At 49.3% G+C, this 15,790-nt stretch overlaps 2 protein-coding genes across 7 annotated transcripts in view; one reads left to right on the plus strand and one right to left on the minus strand.

Annotated features, from left to right (window-relative positions):
* The window catches only part of Ece2 (endothelin converting enzyme 2), a 34,620-nt gene extending 19,395 nt beyond the window's left edge, over positions 1-15,225 (minus strand). Inside the window, exons 1-3 of one of the 6 annotated variants that reach the window (XM_075968555.1) lie at positions 14,991-15,218; positions 8,908-9,191; positions 8,021-8,446 (exon numbers count right to left, since the gene is read on the minus strand). In XM_075968555.1, the coding sequence (XP_075824670.1) occupies positions 8,159-8,446; positions 8,908-9,191; positions 14,991-15,186 (768 nt within the window). In that variant the 5' untranslated portion in view covers positions 15,187-15,218 and the 3' untranslated portion in view covers positions 8,021-8,158. Of the gene's footprint in view, positions 1-4,428; positions 5,283-8,020; positions 8,447-8,907; positions 9,192-14,990 lie in introns of those variants that run through there. The other 5 variants (XM_075968566.1, XM_075968537.1, XM_075968487.1 and 2 more) reach the window with 5 other exon arrangements.
* On the plus strand, positions 5,442-6,737 carry Camk2n2 (calcium/calmodulin dependent protein kinase II inhibitor 2). The gene is made up of 2 exons (XM_075968580.1): positions 5,442-5,755; positions 6,528-6,737. Exons 1-2 carry the CDS (start codon positions 5,587-5,589, stop codon positions 6,596-6,598), a joined length of 240 nt encoding a protein of 79 aa, XP_075824695.1. The 5' UTR covers positions 5,442-5,586; the 3' UTR covers positions 6,599-6,737.
* Positions 15,226-15,790: the final 565 nt, after the last annotated feature.

The raw sequence follows: 15,790 nt of genomic DNA on the forward strand, positions 1-15,790 counted from the left end.
AAATAGAAGAAAAAATCTTGGAAGAGATGACCGAGGAACAGGATAATGAGGAGGACCCGAGGGGCCAGCGACTCAGCTATACAACAAGCCATAAAGTAAGAAGCAGGCTGGGTAGTGATAATGCTTTAATCCCAGCACTCAGGAGGCAGAGGCTAGAGGATCTCCGTGAGTTCGAGGCCAGCCTGGTCTACAGAGCAAGTTCCAGGATAGGCTCCAAAGCTACACAGAGAAACCCTGTCTTGAAGAAAGTAAAAAGAAGAAGTAAAGAAAGGAATATAGCATATCGAAGCTAAAATCCCAGAGGCAAAAGATAGACAGGATAATTTGAGTTAAGAAATGCTGGCAAGAAACAAGCCAAGCTAAGGCCAAGCACTTATAAGTAATAATAAATTCACATGTATATTTATTTGAAAGCTGTGTGTTGGCCTTTATAAGAGTCAAAGAAAAAAAACCATTTCTATTCTCTAATTCTTCCCTTTATGTTTGGCATCCATTTTTCTCTACTCTATTTTTTTCCTCCTTTCTCTGTTCTCCCTTTTCTATGTATCATTCATTCATTTGTTTGTAACAGGGTCTGAGGATGCAATCTAGGCTGTCCTCAAACTTTGTATCCTCCTGCCTCAGTGCCCAGGGTATTTGGTTTAGTAGATATACAGCATCAAGCCTGGCTTTTTTTTCTACCACCCTCCAGTTTTCCTTTCTTTTAATTGATCTGAATGAATGGGAAGACCCTTCACTCCTAAATTTACAAGGACAGTGTGGTCATGATGGAAAGAACGCTAACAGTCAGTACTGACAAAGATGGGGAGTGTGGTTACCTCCGTACACTCCGCATACGGTTAGCTTATAAATTCAGATATTCTTTGTGCTATGAAAGGTGCAAAGGAGTGCTCAGTCTGATCCAGAAGGCCTGCTTCTAGAAAATTATGTCATAAAATGTTATCCAAAAGATGTCAATCAAATAGCTTTTGTTCCAGAACAAATCACACCAAATTTAATGGGTAAAGTAAGAACTAAACACGAAAACTAAACTAAGTAAGATCCCAGCACTTGGGAGGCAAAGGCAGGCTTGGTCTATAGGGTGAGCTCCAGGACAGGCAGGGCTGCACAGAGAAACTCTGTCTTGAAAACCCAAAATAGATAAAGTAAGGACTATTATTTTTCATGTTCAGTGGTTTAACTGGATGGCTCTTCGGGGGCTGGATAGTCTAGAATACTTAGATGGCCTTATTTGTTTTGTGGACATTGATTGGGACGACCAAATCCTATGTAGTTACTCTTCTTCTATACCATGCTATATCAAAATAACAAAAGAAGAGAAAAGTTGAGCTAAGATTATTCATCATTAGAGCTCTCACCAACAGCAGCAACAACAACAACAAACCCCAAAAGCTGGGGTCACGCTCCAGTGCCCAGCCATCTTTCAGACCTTGGCTCCTTCCCATTTGCTAGGTGTTCCCACAGGGCAACCCAGTCCTGTGGTCAGAGTCGGACTCAGGGATGGAGAATTAGGCTCTGCTTCTGTACTGGGAGAGCTTCAAAATATTAGTTTTTTTCCCCCACATTTGTTCATCGCAGCATTATTTATAATACCTCCAAAATAAGGAGGAAATAATGAATAAGTATAGAGGGCTTGCTGAATAACTCCAACATCCATACAATGGGACACTGAGCAGCACGTGCAAATGATAGAAGAGGAATAATCGATAGGAGAAATTGCCATAAAAATTAAGAGAGACAGGATTTTTAAATTTTTCATTTTTATAAAGCAAAATAAACAAATACATGCAAACACAGGTTGAAAAAAATGTCAGAAGGATGTAAAAAAAAGTTTGGTATGAATGTGCCCAATGATGATATTCATTTCTTTTTATTTATTTATTATATGCATGCTTGCGTATGCCACAGCACACATGTAGAGGTCAGAGGGACACCTTGTGGGTATCTCTCCTTCCATCACGGGGATTGAAATTAGATCCTGACAGCACGTGCCTTTACTTACTGAGCCCTTACACAAGCCTGATCTTACTTCCAAGCTCTTTGGGTCTATATGATAACAGCTACCATTTCTATATGTTTTCCTTGTTAATTTAATCTTTACAATCTAATAAAAATATATCCCACTAATATAATTGTCCTGTAGTACAGATGAGAAACATAAGATACTGGGAAGCTTAACAATTTGACCCAAATCAAATAGTAAATATAAGGCAGGATTCTGGTTTGAATCTAGACTCCAGACTCATTAATCACTACATGAATCTATCAAAGTCAACTGAGGTGTCTGGGGCTCCAGTTCGATCCTTGGTAAATGGGTTCTATCAGCAGAGGGGTTTTGTTGTTTGTTTTCCCTGCTGGGGAACCAACCCAGAGCCCTATGCAAGCCTATTGTGCAAGATGGTCTATCGATGAACTTCATCCCCAGTCCTGGGCTTTTTTGAGACAGGTTCTCAATGTAGTCCAGGCTGGACCTGAACTCTCTATGTAGGACAGGCAGCGTGAGATCTTTAGCCTTCTGAGTGCTGGGAACAGACGTGTGCTACTATGCCCCAGGTGAGGGATTTTCAATTTTAAAATATTAAAAATGCTATTAACACTTCAAATTTTATCAAAGCAGTGATGAAACACATCAAACTTCTGAGTAGAGGATCAGAATATAAAGACCTTTCCTCACACTTTGATGACAGAAGTGGAACTTACATATATTCAGCATTACAAAGTCTTTACAGTTCTGCCCTTGGGTCTTTTGCTTAACTACAATCCAGCATGCACAGGGAGACAAGAATAGATTAGTTAAGACAGTTATTTAAGGTTTGGAAGGGGGTTGGAGAGATAGCTCAGTGGTTAAGAGCATTGCCTGCTCTTCCAAAGGTCCTGAGTTCAATTCCCGGCAACCACATGGTGGCTCACAACCATCTGTAATGAGGTCTGGTGCCCTCTTCTGACCTGCAAACATACACACTGACAGAATATTGTAAACATAATAAATAAATAAATATTTTAAAAAAGGTTTGGGAGGTTCAAGGCTAGCCTGGTCTACACAAATTCCAGGTGTATGTAGTGAGACCCTGTCTCAAAGAAAACAGAAGAATCTAACCAACCGAGTGTTGTAGCACACCCCTGTACTCCCAGAAACATTGGAGGAAGGCTGGGGAGGGGCTTATCTAAGCTATATAACAAGTTTCAGGCTAGCTTGGGCTACATAGTAAGACCCTGTCTTTAAAAAAATATGAACGAATGAATTTAGGTTAAATTATTATCCTTATCTCTCTCATTCTAGAGAAGGATTTTGTTTCACTTCCCATACAGTATCCACCGTTGGCAAGAACCCCAGGGCTCCTTCTTCCACAATTTAGGTGAGGGGCTGCTCAGTTCCTGAAACAATGCCGTTTAGCTCAGGACCAACGCGTAGGCTCTGTGTTTTCTCCGTGTTTTAGACTAGAGTACCAGCTCAGAGAGGTGCGTAGGACACATTCTCACTGGGTAAGATGAAGGCTATACAGCCAAGGTTTTATGTGGTTTTCTTTGTTTTTCTAAAGTTATAGAAGTAGAAATGCTTTTTTTTCCTTTTTCGGGTTTTTTTTTTTCTTTCAGGTCAGAGTTTCACCACGTAGCCCTGGCTAGCCCAGAACCCACTATGTAGACTCAGCTGGCTAAGACTCACAGAAATCAGCCTCGTTGAATGCTGGGATGAAAGGCTAAGGCTACCAGGACCAGCACAAAAACCGTGAGTATTGGGTCCTAGACTCGAGGTCGTTCCGGTAATGGCAGATGATGGATTAAAAGTCATTGCTGTGCATTTTCCAAGGGGAGGGAAGCGTTCTGGGTTCTCTAGTCACCCAGAGTTACTCCCTTCTTCCTTCCAGATGCCAGGGACCTTCTCATCACAGGGCCTAGCTGGCGGCCCCCCTCCCAGCCACGAGGACGGAGGGCAGGAGTGCCCGAAGAAACCTCTGATCAGGCTGAGACCCGCCACGGGAGAAGTCCCTCGCACCTTCTCCCTACCTCTCAGGCCCCATTCTGACAGCAGATGTCTTTGCAATTAACACCTGAATAAGTGGTGCTGAAGGGAGGAAAGCCAGCACCCAGCAATCTCACTAGCTGCACAATTTGGCCGGACTAAAGGGAAGGTGTTGTCTTGCTTGGGACGTGGACAGAACCAAAGGCGTCATTAGAATCTTTACCAGCTCTTCGCTGTGAATGAGACACACCCTCCCTCCTAAGGCCAGTGATTGCGCCAGAGCCCTCTCGCGCCAGAGAGCCTGTGACGCGGCGAATGACTGCTAGCCGGGCGGGGGCGGGGTTTGGGGGGCGGAAAGAGGTAAAGGGAAGAGTACGTGTTCTGGTCTGTGGAGGGGGGGGGGGAAGAATTCTACCCTGGGCCCCAGCAACAAGGGCGGGGGACACCCTGTCCCTCCCGATGCTTACTAGCGCGCGCCTCGTGCTCAGGCACTTCGGGCTTCCCTGCGTCATCCGCATCCAGGGCGCCCGCCGCGATGCTGCCATTCATTTCTCCCACACTGCCAGCTTGAGCGAGCCTCCAGGGCTGAGGGAATCGCGTGGAGCGACTGGCGCTTTGAGTCTGGATTTTGGCGCCAAGAGCGGGCCTAGGTTTTGTGGGGTGTCTACTCTGTTGCGCGCTGCGGCTGCGGTGTTAAGATCCTACAGAAAGGCCGCAATGTAGTCTAGTGGGGTCAGACCCGATAGTATTCATACAGGGGCCAAGTGTGGGGACAGATACAGAAAGTCCAAACCCGACACAGAGACCAGATCAGGTGCACAGACGTAGACTGACAGATGCAGACAGTCGAATACAAATTGACCAGTTGCTGCTGGAGACCTGCGAGCATCTAGGATACAGGGACGCGCCAACCACGGTGGCACCACCCCCAGGCCCGAGTTCTTCCCGCGCTCCGGTCGGCTGGTACCTTCCCCTGTCTTCACGCGTATTCCGCCCTCTCCAGGCGCCCTTCAGGGTCCGGGCCGTGTCCACTGCCAGTCTGGCCACCGCCTTCCGAGGCCCCGCCGCGCCCCCAGCTTTTGGCGCTCGGCTCCCAGGCGCGCTTCCCTAGCCGAGGAGTCTGACCCTCCCCTTCTCCCCTAAGCACTAGGCTACCCACTCTCGGTTAGCTCTCGCCTGCACCGGCCGCTGCGGTCCTCCCGGGCCCACGTGGCGGCCATTCCGGGCCACATCGCGGGAACCTCCCACGGCTGCTCGCTCCACTCCAGGGATCACCGGGCTCGCTCGGACCTCTGGGCCCCGCCTCTTTCCGCTGGCCGGTGCCCGCCCCGCCTCCACCGCGCCCCGCCTGCCGTTCTCTGCCGCAGTCGGGCGCTCATCGTCATTCCGCTCTCGCCGCCGCCGCCGCCCCCGCCCCGCCCCCGCCCGGTCCCCGCCGCTGCCGCCGCCGCCTGCCCAGCGGCCCGGGAGGCGGAGGCGCGGGGGAGGAGGCCCCGCTCGGCTCCGCAGTCCCGGATGCTGTATGACTTCATCCTTCCGCCGGCTCCCCTGCTGAGCTAGGGCCGGTCCGGCAGCTAGCCTCTGCCCGTGCCCCGCCGCAGTCCCTAGCCCGCCCGGTGCCCGCCATGTCCGAGATCCTACCCTACGGTGAGGACAAGATGGGCCGCTTCGGCGCAGACCCCGAGGGCTCCGACCTCTCTTTCAGCTGCCGCCTGCAGGACACCAACTCCTTCTTCGCTGGCAACCAGGCCAAGCGGCCCCCCAAGCTGGGCCAGATCGGCCGAGCCAAGAGAGGTACGCGGCCCGGGCCCGGAGTCGCCGCCTGACCCAGAAACCCTTCGCCCGGCGTCCTCAGGCTGCCGTTCCCGGTCAAGTGGCAGCCGCTCTTGCCGCAGACCAGCGCAGCCAGCTGCGCACCCGCCCGGGGTGGGGAGGGTCCCTGCTGTGGAGTTGTCCCATTCTTTTCCTCTCCCGGGAATACAGTGTCCCGGATTCGAAGCTCGCCACTTCTGGAAAAAGAGCCCTGGCTCCTGGTCGAGGGGGAGGGGCCGCTTAGGGTATTTGGGGCTGCTTGGCACTGGGAACGCAGGATGGTGGGCCGATTCCTTGGGCTAAGATGAGTACGTGGATGCTACTGGAGGGCAAGGAGGCCAAGGATTCGGTTGTCTTGTTTGTTTGCACGGGCAGGGGACTCCGGGTGCCAGTATCAGGACGGGGATTCAGGTGGAGGAGAGGGTTACACACCAGGTGGCAGTTTCATCTGAGCCCAGTATGAGGAGGGGTCTCTGTCGAAAGGAGAGATTTCCGATCAGTTTAGGTGGAGGAAGGCTCAGGTGACAGGAAGGCTCGCACTGGGAATCTTTGGAAGAGGGGTGTTCCCACACAGGGAGGAGGTTTGGGTCCCAGGTCTGGTAGCAGGTAGGGTCCGCAGAAGAGTTCGGGTGGGGAGGGCATAGGTTTTCGAGTGGTGTCGCGGGAACATAGCCAGCAGAGTAGATCTGCGCGGGCCCCACTCTCGCCGCCGCCCCCCGAGACCACGCGGCTGATGCGCTTTCTCCCTGCGCAGTGGTGATCGAGGATGACCGGATAGACGACGTGCTGAAGGGGATGGGGGAGAAGCCTCCGTCCGGAGTGTAGACGCGCCGGCTCTGGCGGCGGGCTCCGGGCCCAGCCCCGCAGCGGCCAGGAGCACGGGCCGGCGATGCGGCTGCCGGCGCACCCCCGCCCGGGCCGAGGTGCCTGCGGGCGGGGGCTGCAGGGCCACGCCGCCGCCGCGGGGTCGGTGTTGCTACCGCCGCTGCCAGGCGCTCCGGAGCTGTCCGCTTCAGCACCACGGCGGCGGCGGTAGTGGTGGTGCGGACCAGCCCGGAGCCCGCCGACGCACTCATGCACTTTAGAACCTCGGGCCGCAGCTCCACCCCGCACACCGGAACCGACACAGAGACCCACGGCCCCCAGCCCGCCCCCTCCCGCACGGCTCCCCTGCCCCGCCCCTCCTCCGATCAATCTGGTCTGCAGCCCGGGCAGCTGCGGCGGCGTCGGACTGCGCGGCCAGGGAGGTTTGGCTGCATATTTGCATGAGCTTCCTACCCACCTCAGCCTAGCCCTCCGGGTCTTTCCTCGACTGTACCCCTGTCTGGCGTGACCCCAGCCTCTTTCTAAGGGACTTCCTCAGCACATTTGTATTTTTATATCCGATTCTTTGTTTACTGGCTCCTCTCATGGTTTGTGCCCTTCCCCCACAGCCTCCGCCATGCTCTTCTGCGCCTGGCAGATAGGACAGGTGTTGAGACTGGGATGGGACAAGCCCCCAACATGGTAACTAACCACATGGCCAGTCTGCCCAAACCTGACCCCAGGAGGCTCATTGGGAGACTCCTCCCTCCCAAGGTATCACCTTTTAAGGGCCCAGATCTGATTTTACCTTGGACCCCTTCATGCTATCCCTGGGAACCCAAATGGGGACTGCTCAGTACCTTTGGATGACACCTGTGGACCTGAAGATGTTTTCAACCCAGGGTTGTCCTTTGTAAAAATGTTTCTCCATCCTCAATGTAACAGGAGTGTGTGAATAAACACAGACCTCCGTGTGAGTGTGTGTGCATGTGTGTGTGCTACTTCAGTCTGCTGGGAGACAGGTGTGGACAATCTTGAGTGCAAGTTCCCAGTGGGGAAGTGTTAGCAAGTGAGCATTAGGAGGGCACCCTTGTATGAAAAGATTGTAACTATACGGCTTCCTTAAGTACACTTATAGCCTAAGCAGGACAGGTCTCCAGTGTTGGGGCTGAACTGGGATCAGAAATATAAGCAATCTAAATTCAAGATCTTTGGCCTCTTAAGGATAAATTTAGATTGGATAGGAATATCCAAGGTCGGTTGGTTTGCAGAGAAACTGTGTTGAACTTTACCCCAAAGTTCAACAAAATCATAGGACACTGTATGTTGGAGGAGATGCAGGAACCCTGTAGGAAAAAAACAAAACAAAACAAAAAACCTAGAAGCTAGAAACCTGGGATTTGGGACTTAGTTGGACTCATACTGTATTGGTTGATAGGGGCTCGATCCCACCAGCACTGTTTTATGCATGAGACCTCTGGGATTTGAGTAACCAATTCCGCAGCCCCAAGTTGGGAATTCCAGCTCCCTAGGAGTTTAATGTACAAAGGCACGGAGGGCTTGGAGACTATGCTTCCAGTCTCACAGATGAATGGCACTGAGAAAGTCTTCGTTATCTGAGTCTTGGAGGAAGCAGGGTGAGGCAGGAGGACTGGGGGGTGACAGGAGCTGGGCCCCCAGGGCCAACTGGGTCACGCTGAGCTCTCTGCCCTTCTGCATGACGTAGAAGTGGAAGTGAAAACCACTGCCATAGGTTGTGTGCCTCAGTGACCAGCCATAATGGGACTGAGCATAGTGTCTGCTCCGAAAGTGGGGACCCGCAGAAGTCATTGAGATGAACCGGCCTCCAGGAACCAGCACCCGACTCACCTGCAAGGCAGACAGAGAAGCCATCAGTGTGGGATCATCTCCAGGTTCTCAAAGGTCAGTACCACCCACAATGACCTCCTAGTCAAACCTGTCGTCCAGGCTTTCTGTGAGAATAAGCCACCTTCTGCCTTTGGCTGTTCTATATAGGGCTCAATTCTGAACAGGGAGGGGGCATGGTCATGCAGGAGGTACGGCTTTCCTCTCAGCTCCTCACTCCCCAGGCCTGCGTCACCTGTCTGGAGCCTGGCTACCACCTCTCCCCTATGTCCAGTCAGTATCCAACCACTGGTATATGTGAGCCTGGTCACTCCAGTCTCATCTGTTCTTCAGAAGACCATACTTTTGAAGGTGACGTGCTTCGAGTCTTACTTTCTGGTCTCTGAGATCTTCCAGGCTCTTGAAATCCAACCCCTTTCCCCAGCATCTCGGTCTCTGTCTTTGCTGTCCTGTTGTTTCCTCACCTCAGTCAGCACCTGGTCCACAGTGTGGACACCTTCAGAAGAAACATTCCAGGGGTCCCGCTCCCCTGCCAGCAAGGCGTCCAGTGTACCCTTCTCGAGTACAACATCAAAGGAGTCACCAGGGAAATCCAGCGCTCGCACATCCATGGTCTCCCAGCGTAGACTGGGCACGTGGGCGTAGCGAACTTGCATAGCTGCCACCACGACTGGAGAGTAATCCACACTGGTCACGTTAGGGAAGCCGCCAAGGAATAGCTCGTAGCTCAGAGCACTGTTCCCACAGCCTGCCATGGGAAGTGGAGTGGGTAGCAAAAGGGCTGGGTTAGCTTTGGTTCTCGCGCTCTATGGTGATTTATCCATTGGCTCCGTTTTTTCTCCATTCATCCTCTGACCCAGCACCAAGTACTTAAAGCAACAGGGTAGAGAAGACTGTTGAGCTTTGGAATCACACAGACTTGGGTACCAACCATCTCCCATTCTCAGCTACGTGGATTAGGGTAAGTTGCTTCAGTACCAAGAACTTGGAATTTCCATTTGAGAGAATGACAAACAGTCAGTAGCTAGCCTACCCACAGATATAATGCACTAAGTTTGAGAGCTAAAATCATCTGTGGAGTTGCTGGGGGAGCTTGGAACTCAAGATGTGGATTCTACTTTCCTAGTTACAAAGTCACAGAAAAGCATTTGAATCTCGGGGCTCCAGTTTCCTCAAATTCAGAATGTGTAAAATATTGGCATCATGAGAACCGTATTATTATTACCCTAATGATATCTCTAACCTTTTCGAGGATCTTGGAAGATAACGACCCCTGGAAGATGTCACATTAGGGGTTATATAATCTTTTTCTGATGTCCAAGGCAGAATTAATGAACTAAGGGAAAACTAGGTAGAGACATGCAGAGAAGCTGATCCACTGTACTAAACATAAGTATGGGACACTTTTGGTCTCTGCTGATTGAGTACCTGCTCTGGAGAGGGAGCTAAATGAAGAGGCTTCTTTCCTGGCATGCACAAAGCCCTGAGTTGGATCCTCAATGCCACATAAACAGAATGTAGTAGTGGATGCCTGTAAGCCCAGCAAGAGGATCACGAGACATCCTTGGCTACACCGCAAACTCAAAGCTAGCCTAGGCTACACGAGACCCAGGTGTTTGTTTGTTTTGGTTAGTTTTAAGTGTGTGCTGTCCAGGAGCTTGTACCCTGACAGGAAGACCAAACGCAGTATCACAGCTACCATATAACGCAATGAAGGACAGACTAGCATCACCACACAGGTGGGCAACTGACCCTACTTCAGGTGAGCTGCCAAGAGCTTCTGAGATACTGACAACAGCCTCTCTTCAGAAGAGTTGAGAAACAAGTAGTGTCTTGGGGGGTAAAGTATGGAGCAGGAGAGTCTGGAGTAAATTTCTACAATACAGTCTCTAAGCTAGGTATATGGTGGTTCACACCTTTAATCCCAGCACTTGGGAGGCAGAGGCAGGTGGACTCTGTGAGTTGGAGGCCAGCCTGGACTACATGATGAGACCCCCGTCTCAAAAACAAAACCACCACCACTAACAAAAGAATGCAGTCTCTTAAGAAGGCAGGGCCAAGGAGAGGGAGATGGAGATTATGAAAGTAGATGCACAGCCCAGTCAGCAACCTGCTTTGAAAGATGCGTTGATACGGAGAAACCCTGTCTCAAAAAAATCCAAAAAAAAAAAAAAAAAAAAGAGAAGAAAAGAAAGATGCGTTGGTCTCTTGCAGGTCTTCCTGTGGCCAGTGTTGGGCTGAAAATGGGGCTGGCTACATAGCAGCTCTCCGCAGGTCCCATACAAGGATCTTTCCTACGTAGGATCCAGATTGCTTTGAATCCTTATCTGTCTGTGTCCTAGAATCCCGAGATTAGGAATTCAAGGCCAGCTTCATCTACACATGAGTTCCAGGCCAGCCTCTGTTATATAACACCATGCCTCAAAAAACAAAAACAAGCTTGGCAGCACACACTTTAATCCCAGCACTGAGGAGGCACAGGCAGGCAGATCTCTGAGTTCCAGACCGGCCTGGGCTACATAGTAAAATTTGCCTTAAAAACAATAACAACAACAAACTCATATTTTAAAAAGTTCTTTCTTTTTAGATAGGCTGGCTATGCAGAATAACCTTGAACTCTGGTCTCCTTACTTCTACCTCTGGAGCCTGGGGACTCCATTCAGGTGTGAACCACCATTCCCAATTCATGTGATGCTAGGAACTGAACCAGAATGCTAGGCAAGCACTCACCCAGCTAGCCCTCCCCCACAGCTAATTACAGCTAATAGCCACTGAACGCTCAGGATGATGCTAAGTAATGTGTAAGAGTTCTCTGTTTATTTTCAATACAGATTCATGCAGAAATAGTATTTTAGATGGAGAAATCGAGGAAACATAGATAAGGAACTTTCCAAGGCCTCATTGTCAGAAGTGGAGCCAGAATTTCGGCCCACACCTGTCTCACTCGAAGTCAGAGCTTTTATTTTATGTATTTATCTATTTAGGTTTTTCGAGACAGGGGTTTCTCCGTGTAGCTTTGGAATCTGTCCTGGAATTCACTCTGTAGACCAGGCTGGCCTCAAACACACAGAAATCTGCCTGCCTCTACCTCCTGAGTGCTGGGATTAAAGGCGTGCACCACCATCTCAGAGCTTTTAAACATCATACTCAACTGCCTTCCAGTTTTTAAGAGGCTGGCTCAAGTCCAGTGGTGACCCTCCAGCGGGGGCTACGTTAGCACGACCATTAGGCTGTAATTCATTATGTAGTCATTCCATAGTTCCAATTGCCTCTCCCTGCCTGCTGCATAGCAAGACAGCAGAACTCTAAGTCAGAGAGCCTCCTTAGTTCATCGTATGGCGCATGATGGCAGCAGATGCTGTCAACTTTTTCCTCAGACCCCTGTACCCCTTTTGTAAGTTTTGGTAGCTCCCCAGGTTTTGGTATGTATTTGCTTCTAGTGATTTTCATCTGTGATGCTTCAGGCTGAAATCACTCTTGGAGAATTTTTGCCTGAGAACACAATTTTGTTTATCTTCTCGCCTTTTCCCATTCCTACCAGTTTCTCCGGGAAGCTACTACTGGATGAATGACTTCTCAGGATTCTTTCTGGGGAACTCAACCCAAGACTATGACTCACAGTAGAATCAGTATCTTTTTTTATATAAGTTTTGGGCAGTTGTAGTGACTCACACCCATAATCTCAGCACCCAGGAGTTAAACACAGACAGTTCTCTGTGAGTTTGAAGCCAGACTAGTTTCATGCCAGCCAGGACTACACGAGACCCTGTCTCAAATAAAGTTTTATTAGACAGCATCATTTTTTTAATGTACTGTCTATCACATGTATCTATTACTATAGCAGAAAAATATTTACTACCTGGCCATGTTCACAACTGGTTTATAGACCCCCTAGCCTACAGTAACTATTAATAGTTGTTACTAGCTTTAGAAGTTGATTAAATTGCCGGGCGGCGGTGGTGCACGCCTTTAATCCTAGCACTCGGGAAGCAGAGGCAGGCGGATCTCTGTGAGTTTGCGGACAGTCTCCAAAGCTACAGAGAAACCCTGTTTTGAAAAACAAACAAACAAAAACAGTTGATTAAATAAGTCAGAAGGGCCCAGCATTTTGTCTGGCACATGCCAGGTGTTCTACTCCTATTTCTTGAGAAGAAATGTAATATAGGTGACTCCCCAAATTCTGAGTCCTGTTTTTAGATCTTGAATATCTAAGCTTTCTGAAAACCTTAACTTCTACATTTAGACTTTTCATCCCTCCTATCCAGGAAACTAAAACCTCCCAGTCAAGAAGACTTTAATGCGCAGGGTGGTGGTGGCACACACCTTTAATCATACCATTCCGGAGGCAGAGACAGGCAGATCTGGTATACAGTGCAAGTTCCAGGACAGGCTCCAAAGCTACAGAGAAGCCCCATCTCAAAACAAAAACAAAACAAAAAAACCGGGGGCAGGAGGCCTTTAATGCAGTGTCCTGCCCACCAGCAGCATGGCAATCAGTTGTGGAGATTGCTGGAATCTCCCGAAGCCGCATTGGCTGTGGCCATCTGCAGTCCCAACACTTGGAGGGTAGAGGTGGAGGATGGTTGCAAGTTCAGGGCTAGTCTGTCCTAACCAGTAAACCTCAGGCCTGTTAGTGCACAGAGCAAGACCTTATTACAAGAGAAGACAAAAGATGCCCCAAATCCATCTTAGAGTTCCCTGGAACTGGAATCTCAGGGTGTGCCTAGCTTGCCAGTTAATTTTGAAGGGCACTAAAGTTTGATAAACATAGTTCTACGGTAAATCTACAAATGAACACAAAAGTATATAACCACAGAATTCGGGAACTGTTTGCTTCTGGTAGGAAGAAGTTATGGGAAAACTACAAGGAAACTCTGAAAACACAGGAAGCTTTGTGACAGGTATTGTTCTCAATAGTTCACATGCTCATCTAGTCACTAAGAAAAATCTTGTATGTAAGCCTGGCAGTGGTGACACACCTTTAATGCAATCCCAGCACTCAAAAGGCAGAGGCAGGCGGATCTCTGTGAAATGGAGGCCAGCCTGGTCTATAAAGCAATGTCCAGGACAGTCAGAGCTGTTACACAGAGAAACCCTGTCATGAAAAACATCCCCTCCAAAAAAATCTGATATGTAAGTTCTCATTTCCTTATTTATGTTTTGTTTTGTTAAAATCAGGTCTCTCTATGTAGCTGTACTGGAACTTGTTGCATAGACCAGGCTGGCCTCGAATTCACAGAGATTCGCCTGCCTCCCGCCTCCCAGTGGTTGGAATTAAAGGTGCAAATCACCACACCCAGCTAAATTTTCTTTTCTTTTTCTTTCTTTTTTTTTTTTTTTCAAAACAGGGTTTCTCTGTGTAACAACAGTACTGGCTGTCCTGGAACTTGCTCTGTAGACCAGGTTGGCCCCGAACTCACTGAGATCCACCTGCCTCTGTCTCCCAAGTGCTATGATTAAAGGCGTGTGCCACCACCATCCGGCTCATTTTCTTCTTAAGGCATGGAAATGGAGACACAGAAACTTAAAGATTTTGTGCAAGATTACAATACCAGCTAAGCCAAGTTTCTTACATTAACTCCCTGCTCCCAGAGTCCAAATTCTTAGTCACTATGTTATGCTTTCTAGTCTTGATCATGTTCTACTCCCAAATTGAGTAGAGCAGACACACACATTATATTATTTATACTTTACATATGTATGTATAAGAGATATCCTTTATCTTTATCAAATATTTCACTTAAATGTATACAGGATTTAGAGGCAGAGGCGGGTGGATCTCTGTGTTCCAGGCCAGCCCGTATCACACAGTGAGACCTGTCTCAAACAAACAAAACAAAACAAAATGTATACTGACTTCTACTAAACAAAAATTTAAAAAGCTATATTTGGAAGGCAACTCTACTCATCCAGACTCATTCTAAGGGTTTCCAGCGGCTGACAGTGGGAGAGCTGGACCTCACAGAGATTTGCTTTACATCCTAGCCTAGCTTCTCTCTTTGAGAAATGACACCAACCTCAGCTGCAATTCCCCAGCAGACTCAAGGGGCGTTATCCTACCCTACTAGTGTTTAGAACCAAGTGTCAGCTGGAGCTCAGAGAAGTAACTCTCTTTACCTGACAATAGTTCCGGGTACCCACTGGTGCGAAAAGAAAACTCGGGTGTTATGCTCGAGGTGCCTGCACATGACTTGCTCCAGAAAAAATGGCAATTTTCTAGAAATGGAAACTGAAGCACACAATGGATTCATGACTTGTTCTATGTTACACAGCCAGTTATGTTGGGACTTGAAGTAGGTCCACAGATCGGAGCTCTCCATTGTCTGGGACAGGGTCATGCCCCTCGCTGGGACACTGAAGAAGTCTTTTATCCAGAGTACTGACGATCTCTTATGTCTGTTTGCCCTGGCTAAATACAGACGGATTCTGAAGGTACTGAGTCTTGGCTCCGAACGGGGGTGTCCTCGTACAGGAGAAAGGAGAAGGAAGAAAACGGATGAGGTCTGGCCAGCGACCCCCTGGCTGGGACAGCACCGGGACTACCCACCTAGCACGAGGATACGGTCCTCAGGACACAGCTCCGGCTCTAAGAGGGCACGGAAGGAAGCGAAGTCCCCGAACCATTCGTAGGGTCCAGAATCGGTTGCATCTTTGTAGCGCTGGTCCCAGTATTGGACTTCGCGGTACTGGAAGTTCTGCTCGGGTAACTCCGGAGAGGACACGGAAGTCCGAAGAGAGGCCATGCTCTGGGCTGCGCTGCAGCCAGGGCGGAGCTTAGGAGCCCAATCGCCGAGGTAAGAACTGGGAGGAGGAGCCTGTGGTTCCGCCCTCTCCTGCAGATGCTCGCTACGAACACGTGGAACTTCCGTCATCTTCTAAGCTCTGTTTTGAAAATCTTCCGGCTGGGAAGCTGAATTGTTTGGTGTCTTCACGCACTACCCTGCCTCTCGTAACTCGACCACATTTCCTCGTGTCAGACTCACCCGGGTTCATCGCGGCGTCCTTTCGTGTTCGGTTTCAACAACCCTTTCTATTAAGAAGCCAGATTAATTGGAGATTTCTTTCCCAAGACGTTTGGATCACCCGAAGGAAGGCGGGAGGAACACAGAAAGAAGCTTTGCCCGCTACGGTGAACACAATGACGCTCAGCACAGGCCAAGTGGAAAATTGGGCTTGGAGAACAGAAGCCAGAACTGTTATTTGCTGGGAAAACATCCAGATATACTAGCGTTTGTGTGCTGTGTACGGTACATCCACCGAGAAGACTGTGTGTATTCTTATCACAACAGAGTGTAGTTCTCCAAAGGAGATGCGTCCTAAGCGCTAGTTATCTCATTCAGGTTCATA

This window comes from Microtus pennsylvanicus, chromosome 1 (assembly GCF_037038515.1).
Source record: "Microtus pennsylvanicus isolate mMicPen1 chromosome 1, mMicPen1.hap1, whole genome shotgun sequence".
Lineage (NCBI taxonomy): Eukaryota > Metazoa > Chordata > Mammalia > Rodentia > Cricetidae > Microtus > Microtus pennsylvanicus.